Genomic DNA, 23,348 nt, shown 5'->3' on the forward strand with positions numbered 1-23,348 from the left:
TTCTTGGGAACATCGATGGTCTTCTGCAGCCATAAGGACATGTGGTGCTCCGCTGTGGTCCCATTCAGGTTCTTCACCAGGCTGGTTCCAGTCTAAGTTGAGGGGGATAGAGGAAAAAAAGAACAGATTTAGGCCTAAAGGTTATGATTTCACAAAAAGCTGTTGAAACATATTTGGAGTGGGCTGTGAATGATAACTGAAGTAAAAAATAACAGAACTTACTGGTTGGAAGTCAGTGAAGGCCTGCTGAACCTCTGCTTGGTCGGAACGCTCTCCTTCAACTTGTATGGTGCAGTTTGGAGAAGCACTGGCAGCAACAACAAAGCCACACCCACCCATTTGTCTGTAAAATTGAAATGTGTTACATTATTCACATGACTGTAGCATAAAGGCCCTCTGCTGTTAGCAGGGATGCTACCACTGGTATAAAATAGCCAGAAGGCCTAACGTCCCCCAGTAGAGCCTCACTATGTCAGGGAGTGTGGACAGAAGATCACATCATTTTCCAGAGCACTTGTGCTGCGGATTCTGTGTTACATTCTATCTAATATATATATATATATATATATATATATATATATATATATATATATATATATATATATATATATATATATATATATCGATGCTAGGAAGCTAAGTAGCCAGCTACCTAATCAAAACTATGAGTCGATTGTCTTGAACAGACAGGCTAATAATCAGTTACTTTATTAACTACATGTCCAGTTTTAATGAAATTAATCTTTAAACTCTTTATTAGTAACGTCTTACCTTATTTTAAATCCTTGCTGGTGTGGAGCTCCATTAATGTCGTGTCATCCTCTGGTTTAAAATGGTGAAGCGGGCTCACAGACAAAGGGGATGATCTTACTATTTCCCGCATTTTTTAACCCAATATGCTGGGTCAGAATTTTTAACCCAATGATGTGTTAAATTGACCCAACCTCTAAAAATTCAGCCTCAACCCAGCAGTTGGGTTAGAAAAATAACCCAGCATTTTTAAGAGTATAGGGATTATACTTTTTAGTCCTTTTAGTGTTCGTTCTTAAAATTTATTTTTTATGCATTTTTAGGTTGTGTTTTGTTTTTTAATGTTTCAATTTCTGTGAAGCACATTGGTCGCTTTTATACTGTTGTAAGGGGAGATGGAGGGACAGAGAGGACTAGGACATCTGGAGAAACATGGAATGAACTGAGGAGACGAGGGACACAGCACATGAAATTCAGTTGGCAGTCTGCACTTTTACATGTTAAATATTCAGTATAAATCATTTAAAATAATATTTAGAAAAAAATGTGTATTTATTTTATTTACTTTGCTAGTGCCACATATATCACAACAAATATAACATAAAATAATTCTAAAACATGGCGGAAGTGCAAAACAAACACCAGAGGATTGTTGGCTCAACAACTTTTCTTTCCTCCTCCCGCGCTCCAGGCAGGAGGAGGATCCGCGGCTGTTCTTCCTGATGCGACAAACCGACACGCCGCAGTCCTTTACAAGCAGTTGGACATAAGACATCAGCAGATCTGAGCTATGGCGCGCTCCAAGACGAGGGTGTACACTTGTTGCGCGCTTTTGGTGCTGCTTGCTATTGCCATAATTGTGTGCCTCGCTTTACTGAGGCGCAAATGCCCACGAGACACTTTCCCTAAAGCTGCTGTTGCTGCAGACTCATGGAAATGCTCCGAGATTGGAAGGTGAGTGAAATTGGAAACTGGGGTGTTTATAGTAACATGTCTTATTATTTGGTATAAATATATTTTCAGTTTTTTTCTTTCATTTTTGTAAATTAAGATCTGTTATAAAAATGTTATAAGCAGTTGAGTCATTCAAAATATGCCATAAAGACAGAAATTCCACCTGCAGCTCATTCGTGTATACAAAACAAACCCTAATTCTATTTTTGCAAACCCCATAGGAATTATTGTTTGTGACAATCGGTTTCCAGACACGGAACGTGATGAGTGAGTGATTCTTTTACAGAGACATTCTCCAACAAGGAGGCTCCGCAGTAGATGGCGCCATTGCTGCTCTCCTCTGCACCTCCATCATGAACCCACAGAGTGCAGGGATTGGAGGGGGCTCCATCTTCACAGTGATGGACAGCTCTGGTGACAGAGACATTCATGCGTTCATCTGCTGCAGCTGTGAGCCAGAGCTAACTCATCATGTTCAATCTGTTTTAAAGGTGAGGTGAAAATAATCAACTCCAGAGAGACTGTGCCCTCACAAGTGGAACCAGACCTGCTGACGTCCTGTTCAAAGCAGCTGATAGGTATTTCACAGCTCGAACATGTCTAACATTTGCATCGGTACTTTGATCTGAGCAGAGAGCGTTTCTTGTTTTTCCTGCTCTGTGAGTGTTATCAGGGATCAGTTTTCTCTGTTGAGGGATTCATATTTAGAAGTTACTGCAACAGGAAAAAGAAAGGAGTAGCATATGTACTGTTGAGACTTGTTAGTTGGCTTTTTGTTGGAAATGGATTTAAATTCAGTTTTGTGGTCAGTTTAACGAACAGTACTGTAAAACTCGGTTTACTGCTTTGAAATGAATGCAAAGCTCTGAGCCTAGAACCCACACACAGTGGAAAAATAAATATTGATCTAGTTATGACACTCATCTTACTTAAGTAAACAGCACAGCAGAGAGCACACCACAAGATCATTGTTTAGACGATCCTCTGGGTAATGTCTAAATGGGATGAAGGCAAGAGCAAAGGTAAACCTAGTTCATGAGAAGCTGATAAAGATCTAGACCGGGAAAATACACAGTTTTAGAAAGTGGCCTCCACATAAAATGTTGGACGCGCTCTTATTTATGATCAAATGAAACCACGACTCCACTAAAATCACTATTCCATCGCGGGCTGTTGTTTTAGGAAGCAAATGGATCGGCGTTCCAGGGGAAATTCGAGGCTATGAAAAGGCACACAAGCTTTATGGAAAGTTACCGTGGGCCGACCTCTTTCAGCCAACCATCGAGCTGGCTAGGAAAGGGTTTCCAGTTCCACCAGTTCAAGGAGAATACATCCCATACATTCCAGATGAAAACATGACTCAGCCTCTAAGGTAAAAAAAAATCACAAAAAACAAAGGAAGCTGCAAAGGTTCTCACTGCTTACATCTTCTTTTAGGAAGTTGTATTCAGACGAGAATGGAAACTTGCTGAAGACTGGAGAAATTGTGAAATTTGAGAAACTGGCCAACACTTTGGAGATTATTGCAAAAAATGGAGCAGACAGTTTTTATTCAGGGAAAATAGCCAAGGATTTAATCCGTGATGTGCAGGAGGCAGGTATTGTAAAAGTGTTTTCTTTATGTGTGATAAAATGATCCAGTTTCAAAAGAACAAGTCATTTCAACCTTTAGGACTCCACATGAGCTCAGATTTAATAAATCTATGGATTTGTATTAAATCAAGGTTTTGTTTTGTTCACCTTATAGCATTCGTCTGACTGTTTTTGTTTAGGAGGAAAACTCACGCTGGAGGACCTGGCATCGTATAACGTTACAGTGACTGATGCATGGATTGTCCCTATAGGAGAGTACCAGATGTACACACCTCCACCTCCTGCAGGAGGGTTCCTCCTCAGCCTCATCCTCAACATCATGACAGGTTCCTGCTCTTTCTTTACACTTTCACTGGTTTTACTTTATTATAATAAAATATCTTGACCACAATAGAAACAAATATAAAAAAAGACTTTTCTGTTCACAGGGTTTCAGATGAAATCACCTCCTCGCTCTGATGATGAAAAGACATTGTTTTATCATCGCTACATTGAAGCTTTTAAATTTGCCAATGGACTGAAGTCACACATCCGTGACCCACGCTTTTTTTCAGACAAAGTAGGTACTACCAAAAAGTTTCAGAAAACATTAAAATAGTTGGCTTGCAATTATTTTTAAGTAATTAGCTTTAAAGAATGAGAATAAAGATGTGGATCAACTGCATAAACTGTAAACTAAAGGTGGCCAAACTTTTCAGGATGAGGTAGTTAAAGTTAAAGTCCCACTAATTGTCACACTGGTGTGTTTGAAAATTGTTTTCCACATTTGACCCATCCCCTGGGGGAGCAGTGAGCGACAGACACAGCCGCGCTAGGCAGCCATTTTAGTTGAGTGCAACAAAAATGTGACTTTTATTTTTTTTTGCATTTTAAAAATGAAATCTTACCAATGGCTAAAAAGAGCTGGTCTGAAAGAAAGCACAGAAGCATTCACCGTGGCTGCACAGGAGCAGGCCCTGAACACCAGAGCAACAGAGGCCAAGATCTACTACTCCAGACGAGACCCAAGGTGAAGGCAATGCAAAGAGATCCCTGTGACAATCCACCACACAACTGCAGGGTGTAAGAAGCTGGCAGGGAAAGCATACATGGAATGGCACAACCAAGTGGCTGGCATTGTGTACAGGAACATCTGAGCAGAGTATGTACTGGAAGCCCCAAAGTCAAAGTGGGAAACACCCCCTAAGTTGGTAGAAAACGAGTGAGCCAAGCTCAAGCTCCTGTGGGACTTCCAGATCCAGACCGACAATATGGTAATGGGCGTACCAACCAGACATTGTGGTGGTGGACAAACAACAGAGGACAGCTGTTGTGGTTGATGTGGTAATATCAAATAATGACAACATCAGGAAAAAGGAACACCAGAAACTAGAGAAGTACCAGGGCCTCAAAGAAGAAATTGTGAAAGCCTGGAGAGTGAAGACATGGATGGCATCCGTGGTCATTGGGGCACTCGGGGCTATAGCCCCCAAACTGGAGGAGTGGCTTAAACAGATTCCAGGAAAAATATCAGACATCTCAGTCCATAAAAATGCAGTTCTAGGAATAGCTGAGATACTGCAGAACCCTCAAGCTCCCAGGCCTCTGGTAGAAGACCCGAGCTTGAAAGGATGAGACCATCCATGGAGGGTTAGATGGGGGTGTTTATTTACATGTAGATACTGTAATGAATCAAAAGGGTCAATTTTCACCATCAAATTGACACAGTAACCTTTCATACATGCCAGAGCTGTAAAGTCAAGGTTACACCAGCTGGAGGATTCAGACGCACAAATCAACCTTTTGCTCACTTAGTGTTCTTCATCGCAGACATAATTAAACTGTCAAGGTCTCCCACAAAAGCCCTTCTCTCTCTGCCCAAACTGAATGAACAATGTGTTTAAATCAAATGTATGATTAACTTGTTAAATCAAACTCATAGTGATTTGTGATACAAATGGATAATTATACCAGCAACATTCATTCCAATTCATTGATTTAAGCACAGGTTATTCAAACATTTGATTTAAACACCTTGTTCATTCATCACATATGATTAGTTAACTTATAAGTTGTAAAGTCTTGTAGGATTCGTGTGGATTCACTTTTATTCAGAGAGAGGAATTCCAGCAATCTGGGCAGAGAGAGAAGGGCTTTTGTGGGAGACCTTGACAGTTTATTTATGATGCATTGAAGAACAATAAGTGAGCAAAAGGTTGATTTGTGCGTCTGGATACTCCAGCTGGTGTAACCTTGATTTTGCAGCTCTGGCATGTATGAAAGGTCACCGTGTTAATTCGATGGTGAAAATTGACCCTTTTGATTCATTACAATTCACTCACTGACCACTTTACTGGGTACACCTTGCTAGTACCAGGTTGGACCCCCTTTTGCCTTCAAAACTGCCTTAAACCTTTGTGGCATAGATTCTATCAGGTACTGGAAACATTCTTCAGAGATTTTGGTCCATATTAACTTGATGGCATCATGCAGTTGCTGCAGTTTTGTCGGCTGCACATCCATGATGCAAATCTCCCATTCCACTACATCCCAACGGTGCTCTATTGGATTGAGATCTGGCGACTGTGGAGGCCATTTGAGTACAGTGAACTCATTGTCATGTTCAAGAAACCAGTCTGAGATGATTCGAGCTTTCAGACCAGGCAACATTTTTTTCAATCTTCTATTGAATATCTTCTATTTCCCGAGCGCGGCTGTGTCTGCAGCTCACCGCTCCCCCAGGGGTCAAATGTGGAGAACAAATTTTGCACACACACCTGTGTGTGTGACAACTAATGGGACTTTAACTTTTTAACTTTACTGTCCAATTTTGGTGAGCCTGTGGAAATTGTAGCCTCGGTTTCCTGTTCCTAGCCGACAGGAGTGGCACCTAGTGTGGTATTCTGCTGCAGAAGCTCATCTGCCTCCTGGTTAGACATGTTCAACAATACTTCTGCATATCTTGGTTGTAACAAGTGGTTATTTGAGTTACTGTTGCCTTTCTATCAGCTTGAACTAGTCTGGCCATGGTCCTCTGAACTCTGGCATCAACAAGGCATTTTTGCCTACAGAACTGCCGCTCTCTGTATGTTTTCCCCTTTTCGGTCCATTCTCTGTAAACCCTGGAGATGTTTGTGCATGACAATCACAGAAGATCATCAGTTTCTGAAATACTCAGACCAGACACCACCAACCATGCCACGTTTAAAGTCACTTAAATCATCTTTCTTCCTCATTCTGAAGCTCAGTCTGAACTGCAGCAGATGGTCTGGACCATGTCAACATGCCTAAATGCATTGAGTTGCCACCCTGTGATTGGCTGATTAGTAATTAAGGTTAACAGGCATTTGCACAGGTGGACCCAGTTAAGTGGCCAGTAAGTGAGTGTGAGTGTATATATGTTATATATATATGTGTTTGTTAATTGTGCGTGTGTGAGTGTGTGTGTCATTGTTAGTCTCTTATTGAGGAAGTTGTCATTATGCCACATCATAACATGAAGCATTTTTGAGTTTGTGTGTGATTCTTATTTTTACAGATGGCCAAAGAAATAACAAACTCTGACTTTAGCAGCCACATTCGGAGTTTAATCAGTAGTGACAGGACACATGATCCCCAGTATTACAATACCTCCTCGTATCTGGACAGCCTGGGTACCACACACGTGTCCGTGCTGGCTGAAGATGGATCTGCTGTTTCTGTCACCAGCACCATCAATCACATGTCAGTAGATACACACTCCTGCCTTACATCTGGAGTTCAGCTCACACATGTCAGTGTTAGTTTAAGCAGAGAGAATTTATGATAATTTAAAGAGGAAATTTCATCATTGTGAGGATTTCAGAGCATCAGCAGACATCATAAGTTTTACAGCATTATTGCAGCAGTTTTTATTTCTTTCTAAAGCTAGAGCAAATACAATAAATGTTCTGGTGTCATTAGCTACGTTTACATGCGCCAAATTTCACCTATCCGATTTAAATCTTGGTTGATTGGAAATCCCAAATATATGTTTACATGGACACTAATTGGAATTATCCGATCATGCTGTGAATATACATGCACCAAGCATTCAATCAGATTAAATAGGTTGAGCTTGAGTTGTCTTTCTTGGAAAAATTATTGTAAACAAATACCATCTTGTTTGTACGTCTTTTCCCTCACATTTTATTCCTTTGATCTCTGGATTTTTTCATTGCCTCACGTATTTTTCCCTCATTATGGACCCATTCTGATCCCCTTCCGCCATGTTCTTAACTTGTCCCACATGCGCAGTGGGCATTATTTTACTCCACCAATTCGAATGGGTGTGTACATGGATGCCAATTGGAATGGTGACCAAACAAAACCACCTCTCTCAATCATAATGAAATGTAAATTCTGATCGGGCTATATTGGATCAGAATATTCCGATTGACATGTTTACATGAAGAATTTTTGACCTGTTAGGGCATTTATTTCCTTTACTTGTGCCCATGTATTCATAGCCATTGTGTCTAGATCCAGATTGTCTAAGCTTATTGTTTATTCTTAACAGATTTGGCTCCAGGATATACTCCTCAAGCACCGGTGTCATCCTCAACAATGAGCTGGCTGACTTTTGTGGCAGAGCCAACAGCTTCTCCCCTGGTAATCACATAAACATACTGTTATTTAATCACTAAATAATATATAATGGCTGGTACGGTATTTAAAATTAACGTTTGCACCAATTTTTACAGAAAATCCTGTTAAACATGTTCATTATCATTTAGCTGAAAGTACAAAATATTACAAACTCACAGAGCTTCAAGCTCTGGCTTTTGGTCTTATTCCTAAATAAGAACAATAAAACTAAATAGAAATATATTTTAACCCGTAAAAGAAAAACTCTAATTAATAGTGAGAATCTGTGTTTATGACATGTTTTTGTTTGTTTAAATGTTAGGCCCCGTCCTAAAACAATAGTCACGATGAACACTTGAACACTGTGTATCTAAATATTTATTTGACATTGGATTTGTGTCAATACACTTTGTAACGGGCTCCACTAAGACTAGTGATTTGCTTGTGAATTTAGAGCTCATTCCTGTCCCTCCAACCTGAGGTTGTTCAAACAACCAAAAATCTTCAGAACTGAGTTGTTCTCGCCGGTGGATCAGCACAAGGACACAAATAAGGAAATAGTCTCTCTAGTGGCTTTGTGGGTCTCAGAACACCAGAGACATAATAATCCTGGACAAAGCCCTCCCATGTTCCTCTAAAATTCTAAAATTAAGCCAAATTGACAGTTTCCACCACCGCTATCTTGGCCATGTCACACGTCTTGTTGCGCCCAGACAATCCTAAAATGGGAAAAGAGGTGGAGCTGAGTGTAGTGCTGTGAGGGTAGGAGCAAATTATTGACACCCAAAAACTCAGAACAGAGTTAGGAGCTACAATTGACTGTTAAAAGCCTCACAACCTCAGAGCGCTGCGATTAGAGCCGGATACCCGGGCCGCATGAACTCATGGTCCACTCCTCCGACTTCAGCGGGACATTAGTTATTTGCTAACCCGAAGCCAATGGAGGTTCTCCAAAGTGAAGCAGCATCAACTCAAAGAGCTGCAGTGTTTCAGTGGTCTCTCTCAGAGAGCTCCAAAGGCGACCCGCACAAGTAGAGTCTCACATGGAAGCCAGGCGGCAGCGTGGATTGTTTGCCCTCGGAGACGGGAGCGGACAGCCAGCTGTGTATAGCAGCTGTTCCCGGCCAGAAGCCAGGCGCCTGCCTCACTACGTCTGGGAGGATGGAGCGGCAGATTTGTGGAGCTCTTGATTGCAGTGCTGATGTTGCTAAAGGGAGAGAAACATTACAGAAACTCAACAAACCTAACTTCTGTAGCAGTGACCTCGCAGATCTTTGACTGGAGTGGTCCAGCGAAGCCCGGAAGCTTCTGCTTGCCTTGGCTAACTTACCTAGTTTCAGTTTTGTCATCCAGTAAGCCCTACCAACATGTTATATTTCAACCATTGTTGACCAAGCTGTGTTATGCAGAGCATTTTCCCCCATTCAACCAGTGAAATAGAGAACAGAAATATAATTTTACTTACTGATAAAATTGAAGCAGAGCCTTCTTGGATGATCTCTTATTGGGGTTAGACATCGAGCATCGATCTGTTTGCCCTCTTTGCCCAAATAATTCCACGATTAACATCCAAACATGAACACACAGTGGACAGAAACTAAAGTTCAGAGTTGAAATGGCTGAACATCTATTAACATGGGGCCGAGGCTGAGGCCTTCCCCGGAACTAGCATGGGAGTAAATGAGAATTTGCTCACTTCTGGCATACCAGCCCCTAGTGGATAAGAGGAGAACTGCATTTTTTGTTACTTCCATGTTGGCATCGTGGCTGGATCCGTGGGGTCCCCCCTTGCAGAACACAAATGGAACACGTAAAACTGTGAAAAACTGCTTTGGACAACTTCTCCCCAAATTAGTTAACTTAGAATTAGATCAGAGACGTTGAAAAAATGTAGACACACATCCAGTATGAAACATGCCTTCATTTGAAGCCCTTTGGATTACCATGACCTGGATGACTTAGAACCTTCATCAGCATATGCCAGATTTTATTCACATTTTTCAATAAATTATAATAATTTCTTCTTTATCTGTATTCTTTCCTGTCTTGAATTGCAGCTGTCTGTCCTGTCAATTACAGCTTTCGTTGTGTTTACAGGAGAGCAACCCCCCTCCTCTATGGCCCCTGTTGTGCTGAAGTCTCAGTCAAAGATTCTTTTGATTGGAGCGTCTGGTGGGAGTATGATCACGACTGGGTTGGCCTCGGTACGTCACCATGACGATCACACTAAGTACCGTTTGGAATAAGAGCTGCACACTAGTCCTCCTCACTCTGGTCACGACCACTAATGAGAGTCTACACCTATAATCATGATCCATATGCTATTTCAGTAGACTCACAGGGCTCTTATAAAGCAGCTGAAAACTCACCTGTTCAGGCTGGCTTTTGGTGAACTCCTGCTGATTCTTCCTCACAAACTTCTTTTCATGCTGCTATCTGTACAAAGTCTGCCTTTCTCAGTTTCCTGCGTTACCTTTTGCGTTTTCATTTTTGTCCATCTTCTCATTTTTCAGTTAGAATTTTTTCAATTACACCTTTTTATGATGCTTTTAGATAATTTAATGTACTATATATTAAGGTTGTGTGATTGGGATGAATTATTTGACCGTTGACGATGGGCTGAGCAGAGTTAGGAACTACCAGTAACGAGCAAACTAATTAATTACCGTCTCCTTTTAATTACCGGTTGTTTTTAAAAGAGGCGATTAGTTAATTTATTTGTTTGGCTGTGAGTTGGTTTAATAATGACTTATGCAGTTGTGCAGATATTTCACATGTTATGCACAGAGAGCATCAACCAAGAAAAGATTTCTATCAATGCACCTGAACATTTTCTCACACATTCTCCGCATCTCGCCGCTGACAGTGTGTGTAAGCGGCAGGCTGAGGAGCTTGCACTTTTTAGAAAACACCATGCTGGTAAGTCACTGCCACCATGGTGTGTCTTATGGATGCGATGTGGTGGCATGGTTTTGCAGGGATTTTTTTGACATTAGTGCTGCCACGCTTGGTAGTAATTGAGCAGCAAGGCCAGACTCCTGAATGCATAATACTTGGCGCAACAGGGGGAGATGTCATGATCACGATGGGAGTTACTGCTGAGCTCCGGCTGGCAGCTTAATTGAAAATGCAAGTAAACACAGCAATACGTTTTACTTTTGTAAACGGAATCAGCTGAGATGATAAACTGGAGCAATGCAGATCTCCAGGAGCTTCTCTCCATTAGCGCTGGAGCTCAGCTTACCAGAGTCTGCACACGGACTGTGGAGGACACCCACCTTTAGGAGCGACTTGTCAAAAAAATGAGCCTGGCTTCAATCGCAATAAAAAGCAAGCTATGTCCAAATTAAACGGAAGTCAGCTGCAGTGCACAGACCGCCCCAATTATGCTGCCTTCTTTTGTTAAAAAAAGAAAAAGAAAAAAAGAATTGATTGTGCCACGTTCTGACCACTTATAATCAACCTTAAGCTCTCTAATGCCTGCTTGGCATTGCAAATTGGTGGCATTGTATTCTAAGGATAACATTGTGCTAAGCAGCGCAATAAGTGCTTCTAGATCTGGAATGTGGAAACCTTGCTAACTTTCAGAGAGTCTGATAGACTTCTGGTCATTTCATTTGGCGAGAATTTTCAGCAACCACTTCAAATCCGGTGTGTCAGCTGAGCATGGATTCATCCAGAACAGCAAACTCCCAAGAAACATTTGATTATGCACAAGCAGGTGACCTGTTCAGGTTTACGTGGAGCAGAAGGAATGTGCATTCGGCTGCAGCCGGTGAAAGGTTCATAATTTAAGTGAAATCGAAATTACATTGTTTTTATGTTACTGTGGGAATTTTGTTGAGCTTATTTGGACTAAATAAAAAAAGGAATGGAAATGTATGTATATTAGTATAGTGTGCATATAGTATTAGTATTGTGTGCATTTTTATTTTAAGAACAAAAGGGATGGTAAAAAATAAATAATGTGACCTCTGGCTGCGAGCAAATGCACCCTCAGAGTGCATTCAAATGCAGCAGCGATGAATTCCATACTCAGACTAAAAAGTAAAAAAAAAAAAACCTAGGAATCATTAAATTCCACGATTCATACAAAATTTCCCAGGGCACTGCAGGGAAACAGAGATGAGACGTATTGTCATGTTAGGATCGAGCCTTTTGACCCACATCATGCAGAATTTCGAAGAGAAAGTGAGTAAAAATAATATATTTATTGAGTTTGACGAGGCTGGGGAGACGTCGGAGGGCGGTTCTGGCAGCGTTCTGAGACAGAGAACAAGAATGAGTAATGTAAAGCAGACGGGGAAGGTGTGATAAGAATGGAGGCTTACGGATTCCAGTAAGGTAGTGGAGCGTTGAGAGGAGGGCGTGTCAGGTCTGAGTGGAAGCTGTTGGAGGAGGCTGGGAGCTGAGCACCAGTTCCAGGAGCGGGCAGGTGTGCGCAGGAGAGCAGACGGCCAAAGGGAGAAGCGGTGTGGTGGGTGGACAGGAGATCCGGAGGCTCCTTGTTGTAACAGGTGGGAGTCCAGGTTGACGAGCTGGTAACAGGCAGATGATGAGAGTACCTGGGTGGGAGAACGGAGGAACGGGACAGGTGATGATGAGGCTTTAACAGGCAGAACAGGATGCAAACAACTAGAAACAGGTCTAGAGCTGGTGTATACTATCCAATGTGAGTAATCATCCGGCACTGGTGAGATGTCACACCACTCCTTAAATCCCCTGCGAGCTGATGAGAGAATTCGCAGCAGCTGGTCTCCGGGCGCGCCCACCTGCAAACAGGAAAACTCATGGAGAGGTTAGCTTCACCCAATGTGACACTTATATTTAACACCTTTAACCCAAGTAAATATACAGTACAGGCCAAAAGTTCAGACACACCTTCTCATTCAATGTGTTTTCTTTATTTTATGACCATTTACAAAAGGACCAACAAGTGTTAAACACCTCTGGGAACTCCTTCAAGACTGTTGGAAAACCATTTCAGGTGACTACCTCATGAAGCTCATCAAGAGAATGCCAAGAGAGCAGTAATCAGAGCAAAGGGTGGCTATTTAGAAGAAAATAGAATGTAAAACATGTTTTCAGTTATTTCATCTTTTTGGTTAAGTACATAACTCCACATGTGTTCATTCATAGTTTTGATGCCTTCAGTGAGAATCCACCAATGTAAATGGTCATGAAGATAAAGACAACACATAGAATGAGAATTAATCCTTTTATATTTCTTTTTTGTTCTTGTGAAGCACTTCATGACTTTGATCTTTAGAAGCGCTAAAGACCAATTTGAGGAAACAACCGGATGTCGAGCCTCCACCATTACTGTGGTGACAGAGGGTTAGAGTTAGCCCGTCAGTCAGACAGCCATGTGTGCAGTGGGCTTTTAAGAATGAGCCACAAGAAGTGGAAGTTGTTAAGTGAACATGTCTAGGAGGGCTGGGAGGACGTCTGCAGTCATCGGCAGCAGAAAACTCTTAATAACTCTCGGTTTTAGTGTTGAAACACAACCTCATCTTCTTCTAAACATAACGGCCTTTCTTTTATGAGTGTGAGTAGAAATTTGAATGAATCGCTGCTGCATTTGGACACACTCTGAGGGCATTTGCTCGCAGCAGATGTTGCATGATCCATTTTCACTTTCATTGTTAAAATAATGACAGATAAACGTTCACTACCATTACATTTTAGTTATTTTTAATTAATAGTTGACAAAAAACAATCTGACAAAAGTTACTTAGTAACCTGCTGATCCACGTAAACCTGAACTGTGCACCTGCTTGTCCATCCTCAGATGAGAGGCTTGCTGAAGAGGCTGTAGTCAAGAGGCTCTAGCGAGTCTGGCTTGGACAGGCTCATCAGACTGTTTTATTGTTGTTCCAGAGGCTGAATCCACACTCAGCTCCTACACTAGTGGTTGGATTTGAAACGAGTGCTGGAATAACCAGCACTACTTCTGCCAAAGTTTTTAAATCAGAAAATTTCTCAGAATGAAATAATTAGATGTTGGCAAAACTCTGAAAAAAGGACGAGCTGTTAGCTTGTGCATGCACGGTCAGCAGTGAGATGCAGAGAAGTGTGAGAAAATGCTCAGATGCTCTGATGGGAATCTTCTCCTAATGGACTAATTTACCACCGCCATTTTCTCTGTGTGTACCGTTTAAAATGTCTGTGCACCTGCATGAGCGATTTTTAACGTACTCTGGCATATAAATAAAAAAATAAATAAATCACTCTTGTCAAAACAAAGGTTCAGCCTACTGTCCACAATGATTGAACATCACTGTTAGCTTACTAACTTCTGCACACCTAAGTTATGTGTGCAGTGTTTAGCGGTACAGTCTGTTATCTCCACGGTAATCTTTCCTGTTTGTCGCTCAAATAATTCTTTCTTAAATTTTGTTGGTATTGAGTTAACATACCTTCTTCATTAGTCACTGGAGGCCACTTTCTAGCATAATTAATTTAGGTTTACATCATGCTGTCACAGAGAGTCAGTTTACAATAACAGGAGAATGAATGAATCCCTGACGAATGCCAATGCAACAATGGCTGCGCAGCAAAATGGCGACCTCCACAATTTGCTCACTAAATTGGTCTATATAAAAATTGTTTCTTCTTCTTCTTATTGTTATATTTATCTTGTTTTGTTTCTGTTTCAGGCGCTCATCAACCACCTTTGGTTTGGAAAGAGCCTTAAAGAGGCAATAGCCTCTCCTGTTGTTTTTATTAATTCTAAAAATGCAGCAAAGTTTGAACCAGGCTTTGATGAGGTAAACCATTCAGGTGTTAACATGCTCAAATAACACATTATCCTCCTTTTGTCTCATGAGATTTAACTCTAATTTTTTTCCTCAGGATGTTATTAAGACCCTTAAAGCTCGAGGACACAATCATGAACCTCCAGGCAAATTTTACAACGTGGTCAACGCTGTGGAAAAGGTAGACGGCTGCGTTTGCGCAGTGTCTGACAAAAGGAAACGTGGAGAGGCAGCTGGTTACTGAGAACGAGTCAGTAATGCGGAATAAAAAAAGGCAGCAGAAGGAATTTGTCCTGCTGGACCATCACTGAACAAGACACTGAAAAACTGTTTTGATCAACTTGATGTAATGATTTAAATGACATGTTATTTAATAAGCCATAAGGCGTAGGATTCCATAGGAACTATGAAATCCACCTTACGGATCTGTGAGGTTATTTAAACCAGAAGATTGGAATTTTTTATTGCAGGGATTAGATAACGGCTTCGTATTCACTGTGGTAGTTTTTAACTCTAAGTGATAAGTTTTGGATGATCCAGTGGGCTCATTTTGCCTGTTTGGTTTTAAGGTTAACTTTGTTTGTGCAATTTTACTGACCTCGGTTTTAAACACCTTTCGTTGTGGTAAAGCGTTTAAAATATGTTTTTACCAGGTGTTTTTAGTCAGTGGATTGTTTTGGAACTTTTATCAACTTCAGGAATTTAAAACACTTTCTGTTCGGTTAAGCTTTTAATACAAGTTTTAACCAGGTGTTTTATAGTTGATAATTTGCTGTGTAATGTTAACCTTTTAGAGAGATCTGTTTGCTTGTGTTTTTAATACCTTTTTGTTACAAATAAACCCATTTGAAACTCCTCCGCCAGTTATTATGTTACCCCCATCCTTCACATTTTTACAACACCTGTCGGGGACGTAACAAATGGGGGCTCATCCGGGATTTTTATTTTAACATCAGACCGTGAAGGAATGCAAAAATCCCCTGGTGGTGGTATTTTAATGGTGTTTTATTTGTTTTAAAGGTTTTAAGCAGCAGATGGATTTGTGGATCACTGGCGGGTGCATTTGGAGGCCCCGCCCTCACAGGAGGATCCAGCCAAGCATGAGTAGAGGATTGAAAACGTGGATCCAGAGATGACCCCCACAGGCAGGCTCAGGTGTTGCACCTAGTGGGTTACTGTTGGCGATTCAGCTCACCATCTCGGGAGCACCCCAGGAAGGGCAGTGGCTAACCCCCCTCCCTTCACTGGTTTGTATGTGCATTAGCACATGTGCTTAATCTGCCCGCCCGCGACGTGCATGAAGATTAGGATTTTTAAATAGCCTGTTTTTGTTTTTTTTTATCAGGGGTTCTCTTATTTTTTTAATCCTGTTGAGATTTTGGCCCTTTGTCACCCTTCAGAGTCTTCGTCACCCTTCAGAGTCTTCGTCCCTTCGCCCCTTTGAGAGTCTACGTCCCTTCGCCCCTTTGAGAGTCTTCGTCCCTTCGCCCCTTTGAGGGTCTTCCTCCGTTCGCCCCTTTGAGGGTCTTCCTCCGTTCGCCCCTTTGAGGGTCTTCCTCCGTTCGCCCCTTTGAGGGTCTTCGTCCCTTCGCCCCTTTGAGGGTCTTCGTCCCTTCGCCCCTTTGAGGGTCTTCGTCCCTTCGAGGGTCTTCGTCCCCTTCGGCCCTTTGAGAGTCTTCATCCCCTCATCCCCGAGAGTCCTGTGTTCCCTCATCATCCAGAGTTTTTTTTTTTCAAGAAAAAGTTCTAAAAGTTAGGTTTAGAGTGTTTAGGTTTTTTTTTTTTTACTAACTTTTATTCTTCTTCTTTCATGTGTGGGGGTGTTACGGTTGCCAGTCTGGCCAGGGAGGAGCAGGAGCCAGGATCACCCAGCTCTGGTGAAAAAGACTGACACCGCCCCTCCTCCTCCTCTTTCCCGGGCTGCTGAGGAGCACAGCTGAGCTGAATCTCCCTTGATTGCCAACACCTGTATAAAAAGGCTGTGCCTTCAGCAGTCTGGGGAGCCCCCTTCAGACAGGCCATGAAAAACGGAAATGTTCCGGACTCTGTCCGTAAGACCTTTGTGTCTGAATACAAACATCCGCATAACGTGTTCCGGAATGTAACCGGACGAAGCCCCTAGTAACAGGTCCGGACTTGTTACGGACAGGGTGGCTGCTTCAGACTGGTGAGGCAGAGTTCCGGACAACGGGGAGGGGGAGGAGGAGGGGACCGGGGGACGCCATGCACACCTAGATAGCCCGCTGCTGTAGCATGCGGCAAACCACGGCAGCTCGCCACCTACGGTACCGCCTAGACATGCGACGGAGCGCTTCACACCGCTTCAGTGATTCCTTTAACCATTGAGCTTCATTGTCCAGGTCTCTTATGCGTCTTCGTGTGCGCAGAATTATGCTTAAGCGCCTCGTGATTTTTATCTTGAGAGGCGCTATAGAAATTATATTTTCTTCTTCTTCTTCTTCTTAACATAAGTCCGATTCTACCCACCCCACCCCCCGCCGCCGTCAGACATCTGGAACTTTTCCCTGCTGTGTGAACGCAGCCGAAAGGACAAGTTCCGGTACAAAAGTGGTGTGTCTGAAAACACAGTTCCGGTTAAAAACTGGATTGAATTGTCCGCAAATGGTCCAGAATGTCTATCTGAAAAGTCAGCAGTGCAGAGGTTCTGCTATTTTCCCGGTTTTTGTTTGTTTTCAACCCCTTTCGTTTAGATTTGTTTGGATTTGTTGAGTTTTAAACTGTGGTAGTTTTTAACTCTAAGTGATAAGTTTTGGATGATCCAGTGGGATCGTTTTGGCTGTTTGGTTTTAAGGTTAACTTTGTTTGTACAATTTTACTGACCTCGGTTTTAAACACCTTTTGTTGTGGTAAAGCTTTTAAAATAAGTTTTTACCAGGTGTTTTTAGTCAGTGGATTGTTTTGGAACTTTTATCAACTTCAGGATTTTAAAACACCTTCTGTTCGGGCTTTTAATACAAGTTGTAATCATGTGTTTTATAGTTGATAATTTGCTGTGTAATGTTAACCTTTTAGAGAGATCTGTTTGCTTGTTTCTAATACCTTTTTGTTACAAATAAAACCATTTTAAACTCCTCCGCCAGTTCTTATGTTACCCCCATCCTTCACTTTTTACACCTGTCAGGGTTTGTAACATTTGCCAAAATGGTCCCACAGGTTTGACCATGTACCAAAAGAGGCATAGTAAGTCTGGTGACATGAGTATGGGATGCAAATGTTTTCACTACTGTTTCTTAAAATGTCTACAATTGTCCCTATTGTGCTTCCAACAACATGGGAACAGCTACTCCTTTCTAAGAGAGCAATTTTGATGTATTATTGTCTAAACATTTAAAAAAAGAATCTTGGAGTGCTAAAAACAACAAAGGTTTCAAAAGTAAAAAGGTTGTGGTCCATTATTCATTGCTTGCTTGTATGTTGTAGTTATAGGTTTCAAGGTAGTAGAAAATGTCTGTGACCATGACGTAATGCAGTAAGATAAGGGAGAAAAAAATCATTGCATGCATGTATAGTTTTGCAGCTTGGTGTCACATTCCATTGAATAAAATGAAAGCAATTTAAGTTTGGTTTGACCTTTTTACAAATGTACTTTACCTGATTTTTGAATTTTAAATGTTTATCTTAAATGATTCCTAAGTACTTCACTTCAGTTTTTACCACAGTGGTTTCTCCCTTAATCTTAACCTTGAAAGATTCCTGATCAGGCCTATTACGAATGGAAAAGCATATAGCCACAGTTTTATCATGATAGTTAAGTGTGATGACTCAAGCCATTTGGAGATGCATGATAGAGCCTATGTCAAGTGCTCACCAGCCAGGCTGGGTGTTTTAGTGGACACATAAATGATTGTGTCATCAGCATACATCTGACCGTTTACCCCCTGGTCTGCTTCCCTGCAGGTCATTAATATACATTGAAAATAGTATTGGACCAAGCACGGATCCTTGCAGTACACCCATGCAGTTTGAAAGCAAGTTTGAAAGGGATGTGTGCAGACCTTTTTCAACACTCCACAGATGATTTCCGAAACTCACATTTATCCTTGCAAACCCTTGGTCCATAGTCTTTTATTCTCTGCAGCGTAGCATCAGTTGCAGTGGTGTGCTTCATCATTTGCTCCTGTACAGAGAATTCCACTGTGCACCTTGAAATCCACTGAGAATTGATCCATGAACAGCGCTGTAGCTGATGTGATGCCAATAGCCAATCTGCAATATCTGAACAGACTTTGACTGTGATCTCTTTCATGCTACCCAACTCTGCTTGAAATACTTGTGCATGCTCCAGGATGGTTTACCATTGTGCAGACCTGTTAGACAGCTGTCTAAACTCTTGCCAGTCGCAACGTAGAATGTTCCACCACACACGCCACAGCTTGTCAGTTTTTTATAGTGTTAAGTAATTTTGTCATGAATGAACAATAACTTTAGAAAAAAAATGGAATGCCTTTTAAAGCACTTATTTTAAAAATAAACCTTTCAAGTAACTCTCATGATCCATTATTTTTCCAAACAACGCAACACAAAAATCATAAGATGAACAAAGAAGATATTTTAAATAAAATACAAGCTAAATGTGATGAAAACACTCTAGTTTGAACTGAAAATGTAAAAAACAGAAATAATATTTCTTCCCGTTTCCTGATATATTTAATCATTTTTCATGTATTTTTTTCGCTCGTAGAAGTTAAGATTTGCCTCATTTGTGAATAACTGTCTTCAGGGAAACGGATGCCATGCTGCGTTTTGTAGACGTCAATATTAACATAAGGTTAATCAAAAGGTTTATCCTTGTCCTCTGCCTCTTGATCAGCTGATCCGCAGGACTGAGGGGTCATAAGGGTTAGGGGGGCGGCCATACAGAAAAAAAGTATTATGGAGTAGATGCCATTTCTTGCATTCTGGGCAGTTCAGAGACCTTTGAAGGGGCGGGTGCTCAAAGCTAAAAAGGGGGCACATTTAGAGCAAAATTTTAAACAGATTCACAATCCAAACACTTTGAAAATTCAGATAATGAGAGACCCTTGGGTTCAAACATAAAATAAAATAAGAAAATATTTCATTTTGTGTCATTTATTGAAGTTAATGTTAGTTCATAAATATATGTTTTAGTTTTCAAAGCTGCCATAAACAAGGAAACCTTGACTGATGCTAACCAATATACCTGTAGCATACCAAAAGGCCAAAAGAACCAAACTTCTTCATACATGTCAATCTGACACAGTGGTGCCGATATGAAGAAGTGAACTTGAGCCAGTATTCTTAGCACATCCTGCATGCGTCATGAGTCCTCAAGGCTGCAAGATGCAGAACTTCTTATCTTTTACTCTCTGAACAAAATCTATCTTCCCTGGCATAAATTACTTTGAAACTTTATAAAATCATATTTTGTAGAATGAACTATTTGTTTAAATCCAAAGTGTTTGATTAATGTGTCCTATATTTTACATTAATGAATGATGGGGTTAAATTCTGATTTGTCTAAATTTGTCAACAACAGTTAATAAAATGGAGATCACTTCCTGATCTAGCCAGTTCTTCGCCAGTTCACTCAGTTAGACCGACCAGGTGAGCAAGCATTTGGAACCATACTCATTTTTGACCAAGGTCAAAGCCTCTCTGCAACGCTTGCAAGTGATATCAGACAATACAGCTTCTCAGATGTGGAACGTCTAACTGGCAGCAGGGAAATCCAATCACATGTTAGCATGACCTGGCAGAGCTCATCAGTGAGCTTGTCGGGGTCTATGGCAAAATAGGCTTCAGAGCTTCCACCTTGTCCTGTTGCCTTACCTATCCAAATATGACAGTTTGGGATGCAAAAACCTGATGGAAGACCTGAAAAAGGGCTCTTTGGACAAAAGGGGCAAATGTTGTTTGTGTTTCTAATTTAGGGATGGGTACCTTTGACATTTGAATTGATCCGGTACTAATTCCCGGTACCTACGAATTGATACCGGTACATAACGGTACCAATTTTCAATACTTTTGAGTGTTTATTATTTTAATTCTCTTTTATAATTATATATATTTTTCTCAATATATAACAATATTTGATATACATCACGATAAATAACATTCAACTGTTTGTATTTTAACATCGTCCTTGTAGTTTTATAAGCTGATAATTAAACTGAAGCAAACATCTTTACTGTGAACTAAATTTGCTGTGTATCTTCATTCCTTTTGCCGTCTGTTTTCATTTTATTTTTCCTACTGGGAAGTTAGAATTTCCGAGGAGAAAGCGAAAGCACCATTAGCTGACAACAATGGTAGCAATGGAAGCTAACATACCAAGCTAACGTTATCTTAAACAGTTTATTTAGCTGCTGGAGCAGATTAAAACGATGATGCCTCACACTTAGATCGTTGTCACTGGTTTCGTCTTCACCCGTCACATTTAGTAAAGTGAAGCCAAACTTTAGAGCGCGTTCATGTTCTTCTAGTCGGGAATTCGGAGTTCCGAGAAATGAACGCACCATTAGTGAAACGGAAGCTAACATATCAAGCTAATTATATTTACCTACCGGAGCAGATTAAGATGAGGATGTCTCACTTAGATCGTTGTCGCTGGTTTCATCATCACCCAGTTACCCATGACATTTAGTGAAGTGGACCCAAGCTTTAGCCTGCATTCTTTCTACCATGCTGCTCTGTTTACAACTGGTTCGCAGCGAGCGACGACATAACGCTCTTGCGCATGCGCAGCTGTCTTGGCAAGTTCTCGTTATGATGGACGGGTACCGAAACGAGGCATCGTTTGAAATGACGTGAATCGGTGCTCGGTCGGTACTGTGGAATTCGGTCAGTACCTTAAAAAGTACCGAATTCGGTACCCATGCCAACTTCAATAAAATATATCTGTAGGGCTTTAGGCCCAGGACAGTTTTATACCTGAAACTGACCTACTTTAGATCGTGACCTGTTATTGTTATTATCACGTATTCTTTACACCAATCAGAAAATTCTGTAATATTCACAGACATCTAAACCTTAGAAATGAAATAAGATCAATATTAAAGTGAAAAAGGATTAATATTATTTTCATTAAAGATCAGTTATTTGTGAACACATTTTTATTTTTGACATCATCCAGCTTAATTAATTAAGCAGACATCTGCTCATTTCTAACAGAGCTGAGCCCAGTCAGCCACTTACATCAGCTGTGCAGCAGAGCATTGTAACCATGAAAACATGGATTTCAGCAGACTAAGTATCTTCTAGTGAATCAAGTGGAGTGGATTTCTTTGAGAAAAACCAAAGAGCACAAGGCAGACTTAAATGGGTGGTTCTTTTACAGAGACATTCTCCAACAAGGAGGCGCCGCAGTAGATGGCGCCATTGCTGCACTCCTCTGCACCTCCATCATGAACCCACAGAGTTCAGGGATTGGAGGGAGCTCCATCTTCACAGTGATCGAGAGCTCTGGTGACAGAGACATTCATGCGTTCATCTGCTGCAGCTGTGAGCCAGAGCTAACTCATCATGTTCAATCTGTTTTAAAGGTGAGGTGAAAATCATCAACTCCAGAGAGACTGTGCCCTCACAAGTGGAACCAGACCTGCTGACGTCCTGTTCTGTGGGTACAGGAATTCTACTGCTCAAACATGTCTAACACATTGGGTTCTTGGTTTGAGCAGAGACTTTGTCTTGTTTTTCCTGCTGTGATTGTTATCAGGGATCAGTTTTTCTTGAGGAATTCACATTTAGAAGTTATTGCCACTGGAAAAAGAAACCAATGGCATATTTGGGGAGACCGGGGATGGTTGTAAAACTTTTTGTTTAGGCAATTGTAACTCAGTGGTTCTTTGTGGTAAAGAGCTCAATCTTTAACATGTGGTACCAAGGGCGTCAGTTTGTTTTCAGAATTGCTGGGGACAATAACCATACACTTGAGTGGGGTTTAAAAATTGCTGGGGACAATAAAGTAGGCTAGCACAGGGGTCGGCGGCTCTGTAGCCGCATGCGGCTCTTCCATCCATCTGATGTGGCTCTCTGTGCTTGTAAAATAATTAATTGATATTTAAATAAAATGCTTTATATTTTACTGCATTAATTTCACATCTGTAAGCCAATTCTAAATGTAAAGATTGTCTGCGTAAACCTGAACAGGTCCATCCCGGTCTTACTGTGAGACCAGGTTGACGCGTCACGCTTGTGCGTAATCATATGCGCTTCCTGAGCTGGAGGATGTGAGATTCTGGGATTCTCCTCAGACAGGCTCCTGGATGCGTCGCCACATTGGAGACAGGAACAAGCGCTATTCAGCCAAAGTTTCATAATCAGGGAACATTTTCTAAGTGACAAGTCTCTGAAAGACAGGGTTTGGAAAACACTCGCTTCAGTGGGAGGAATCTTCCACATGCGCTCTGGTTCTGAGAGCCTGGATTTGTATTCTGAACAGTCTAAACATGTTTTAAAAAGAAACGTATGACAAAAGTGGCACCTGCTCAGTAAAACCACCAACAGGGTGAAAAATATCAAAATATTGTAGGCAGAGACGGGCTACAACTTCTGGATCCACTTTATATAAATCGTTTTATTGATTATCTTCTTATTAAAGATAACTTTGACGTACACGAGCGACCAGGCGCGTTGCAAGATTTTCAAAAGTGTGGGGGATGTTGTCTGTGCCTAAAATAAGTTCACGTTATTCATCTTGTTAGTTTAATTTCCATAATAGTGGAGCAG

At 41.2% G+C, this 23,348-nt stretch overlaps 1 protein-coding gene and 1 long non-coding RNA gene across 2 annotated transcripts; one reads left to right on the forward strand and one right to left on the reverse strand.

The window, feature by feature from the left end:
• The first annotated feature begins 835 nt into the window (after nt 1-835).
• Nucleotides 836-15,494, forward strand: LOC107393590 (glutathione hydrolase 5 proenzyme). Its single transcript, XM_054731309.2, has 12 exons — nt 836-1,704; nt 1,991-2,118; nt 2,196-2,282; nt 2,887-3,076; nt 3,142-3,302; nt 3,477-3,623; nt 3,726-3,856; nt 6,815-6,999; nt 7,814-7,905; nt 9,979-10,085; nt 14,541-14,651; nt 14,737-15,494. The coding sequence occupies exons 1-12, from the start codon at nt 1,541-1,543 to the stop codon at nt 14,881-14,883; spliced, it is 1,650 nt and encodes a 549-aa protein (XP_054587284.2). The 5' UTR covers nt 836-1,540; the 3' UTR covers nt 14,884-15,494.
• On the reverse strand, nt 12,078-12,757 carry LOC129152948 (uncharacterized). Its single transcript, XR_008559183.2, has 2 exons — nt 12,213-12,757; nt 12,078-12,144 (listed from the first exon to the last, which is right to left on the reverse strand). It is a non-coding gene; the product is annotated as an uncharacterized lncRNA (long non-coding RNA).
• Nucleotides 15,495-23,348: the final 7,854 nt, after the last annotated feature.

This window comes from Nothobranchius furzeri, chromosome 17 (genome assembly GCF_043380555.1).
Source record: "Nothobranchius furzeri strain GRZ-AD chromosome 17, NfurGRZ-RIMD1, whole genome shotgun sequence".
NCBI classification, from domain to species: Eukaryota; Metazoa; Chordata; class Actinopteri; order Cyprinodontiformes; family Nothobranchiidae; genus Nothobranchius; species Nothobranchius furzeri.

Coding starts and splice junctions, on each gene's coding strand:
- LOC107393590 (XM_054731309.2), top strand. CDS start 1,541: ATGGCGCGCTCCAAGACGAGGGTGTACACTTGTTGCGCGCTTTTGGTG. Junction 2,283..2,886: donor CTGTTCAAAGCAGCTGATAG/GTATTTCACAGC, acceptor CTGTTGTTTTAG/GAAGCAAATGGATCGGCGTT. Junction 7,000..7,813: donor ACCAGCACCATCAATCACAT/GTCAGTAGATAC, acceptor TATTCTTAACAG/ATTTGGCTCCAGGATATACT.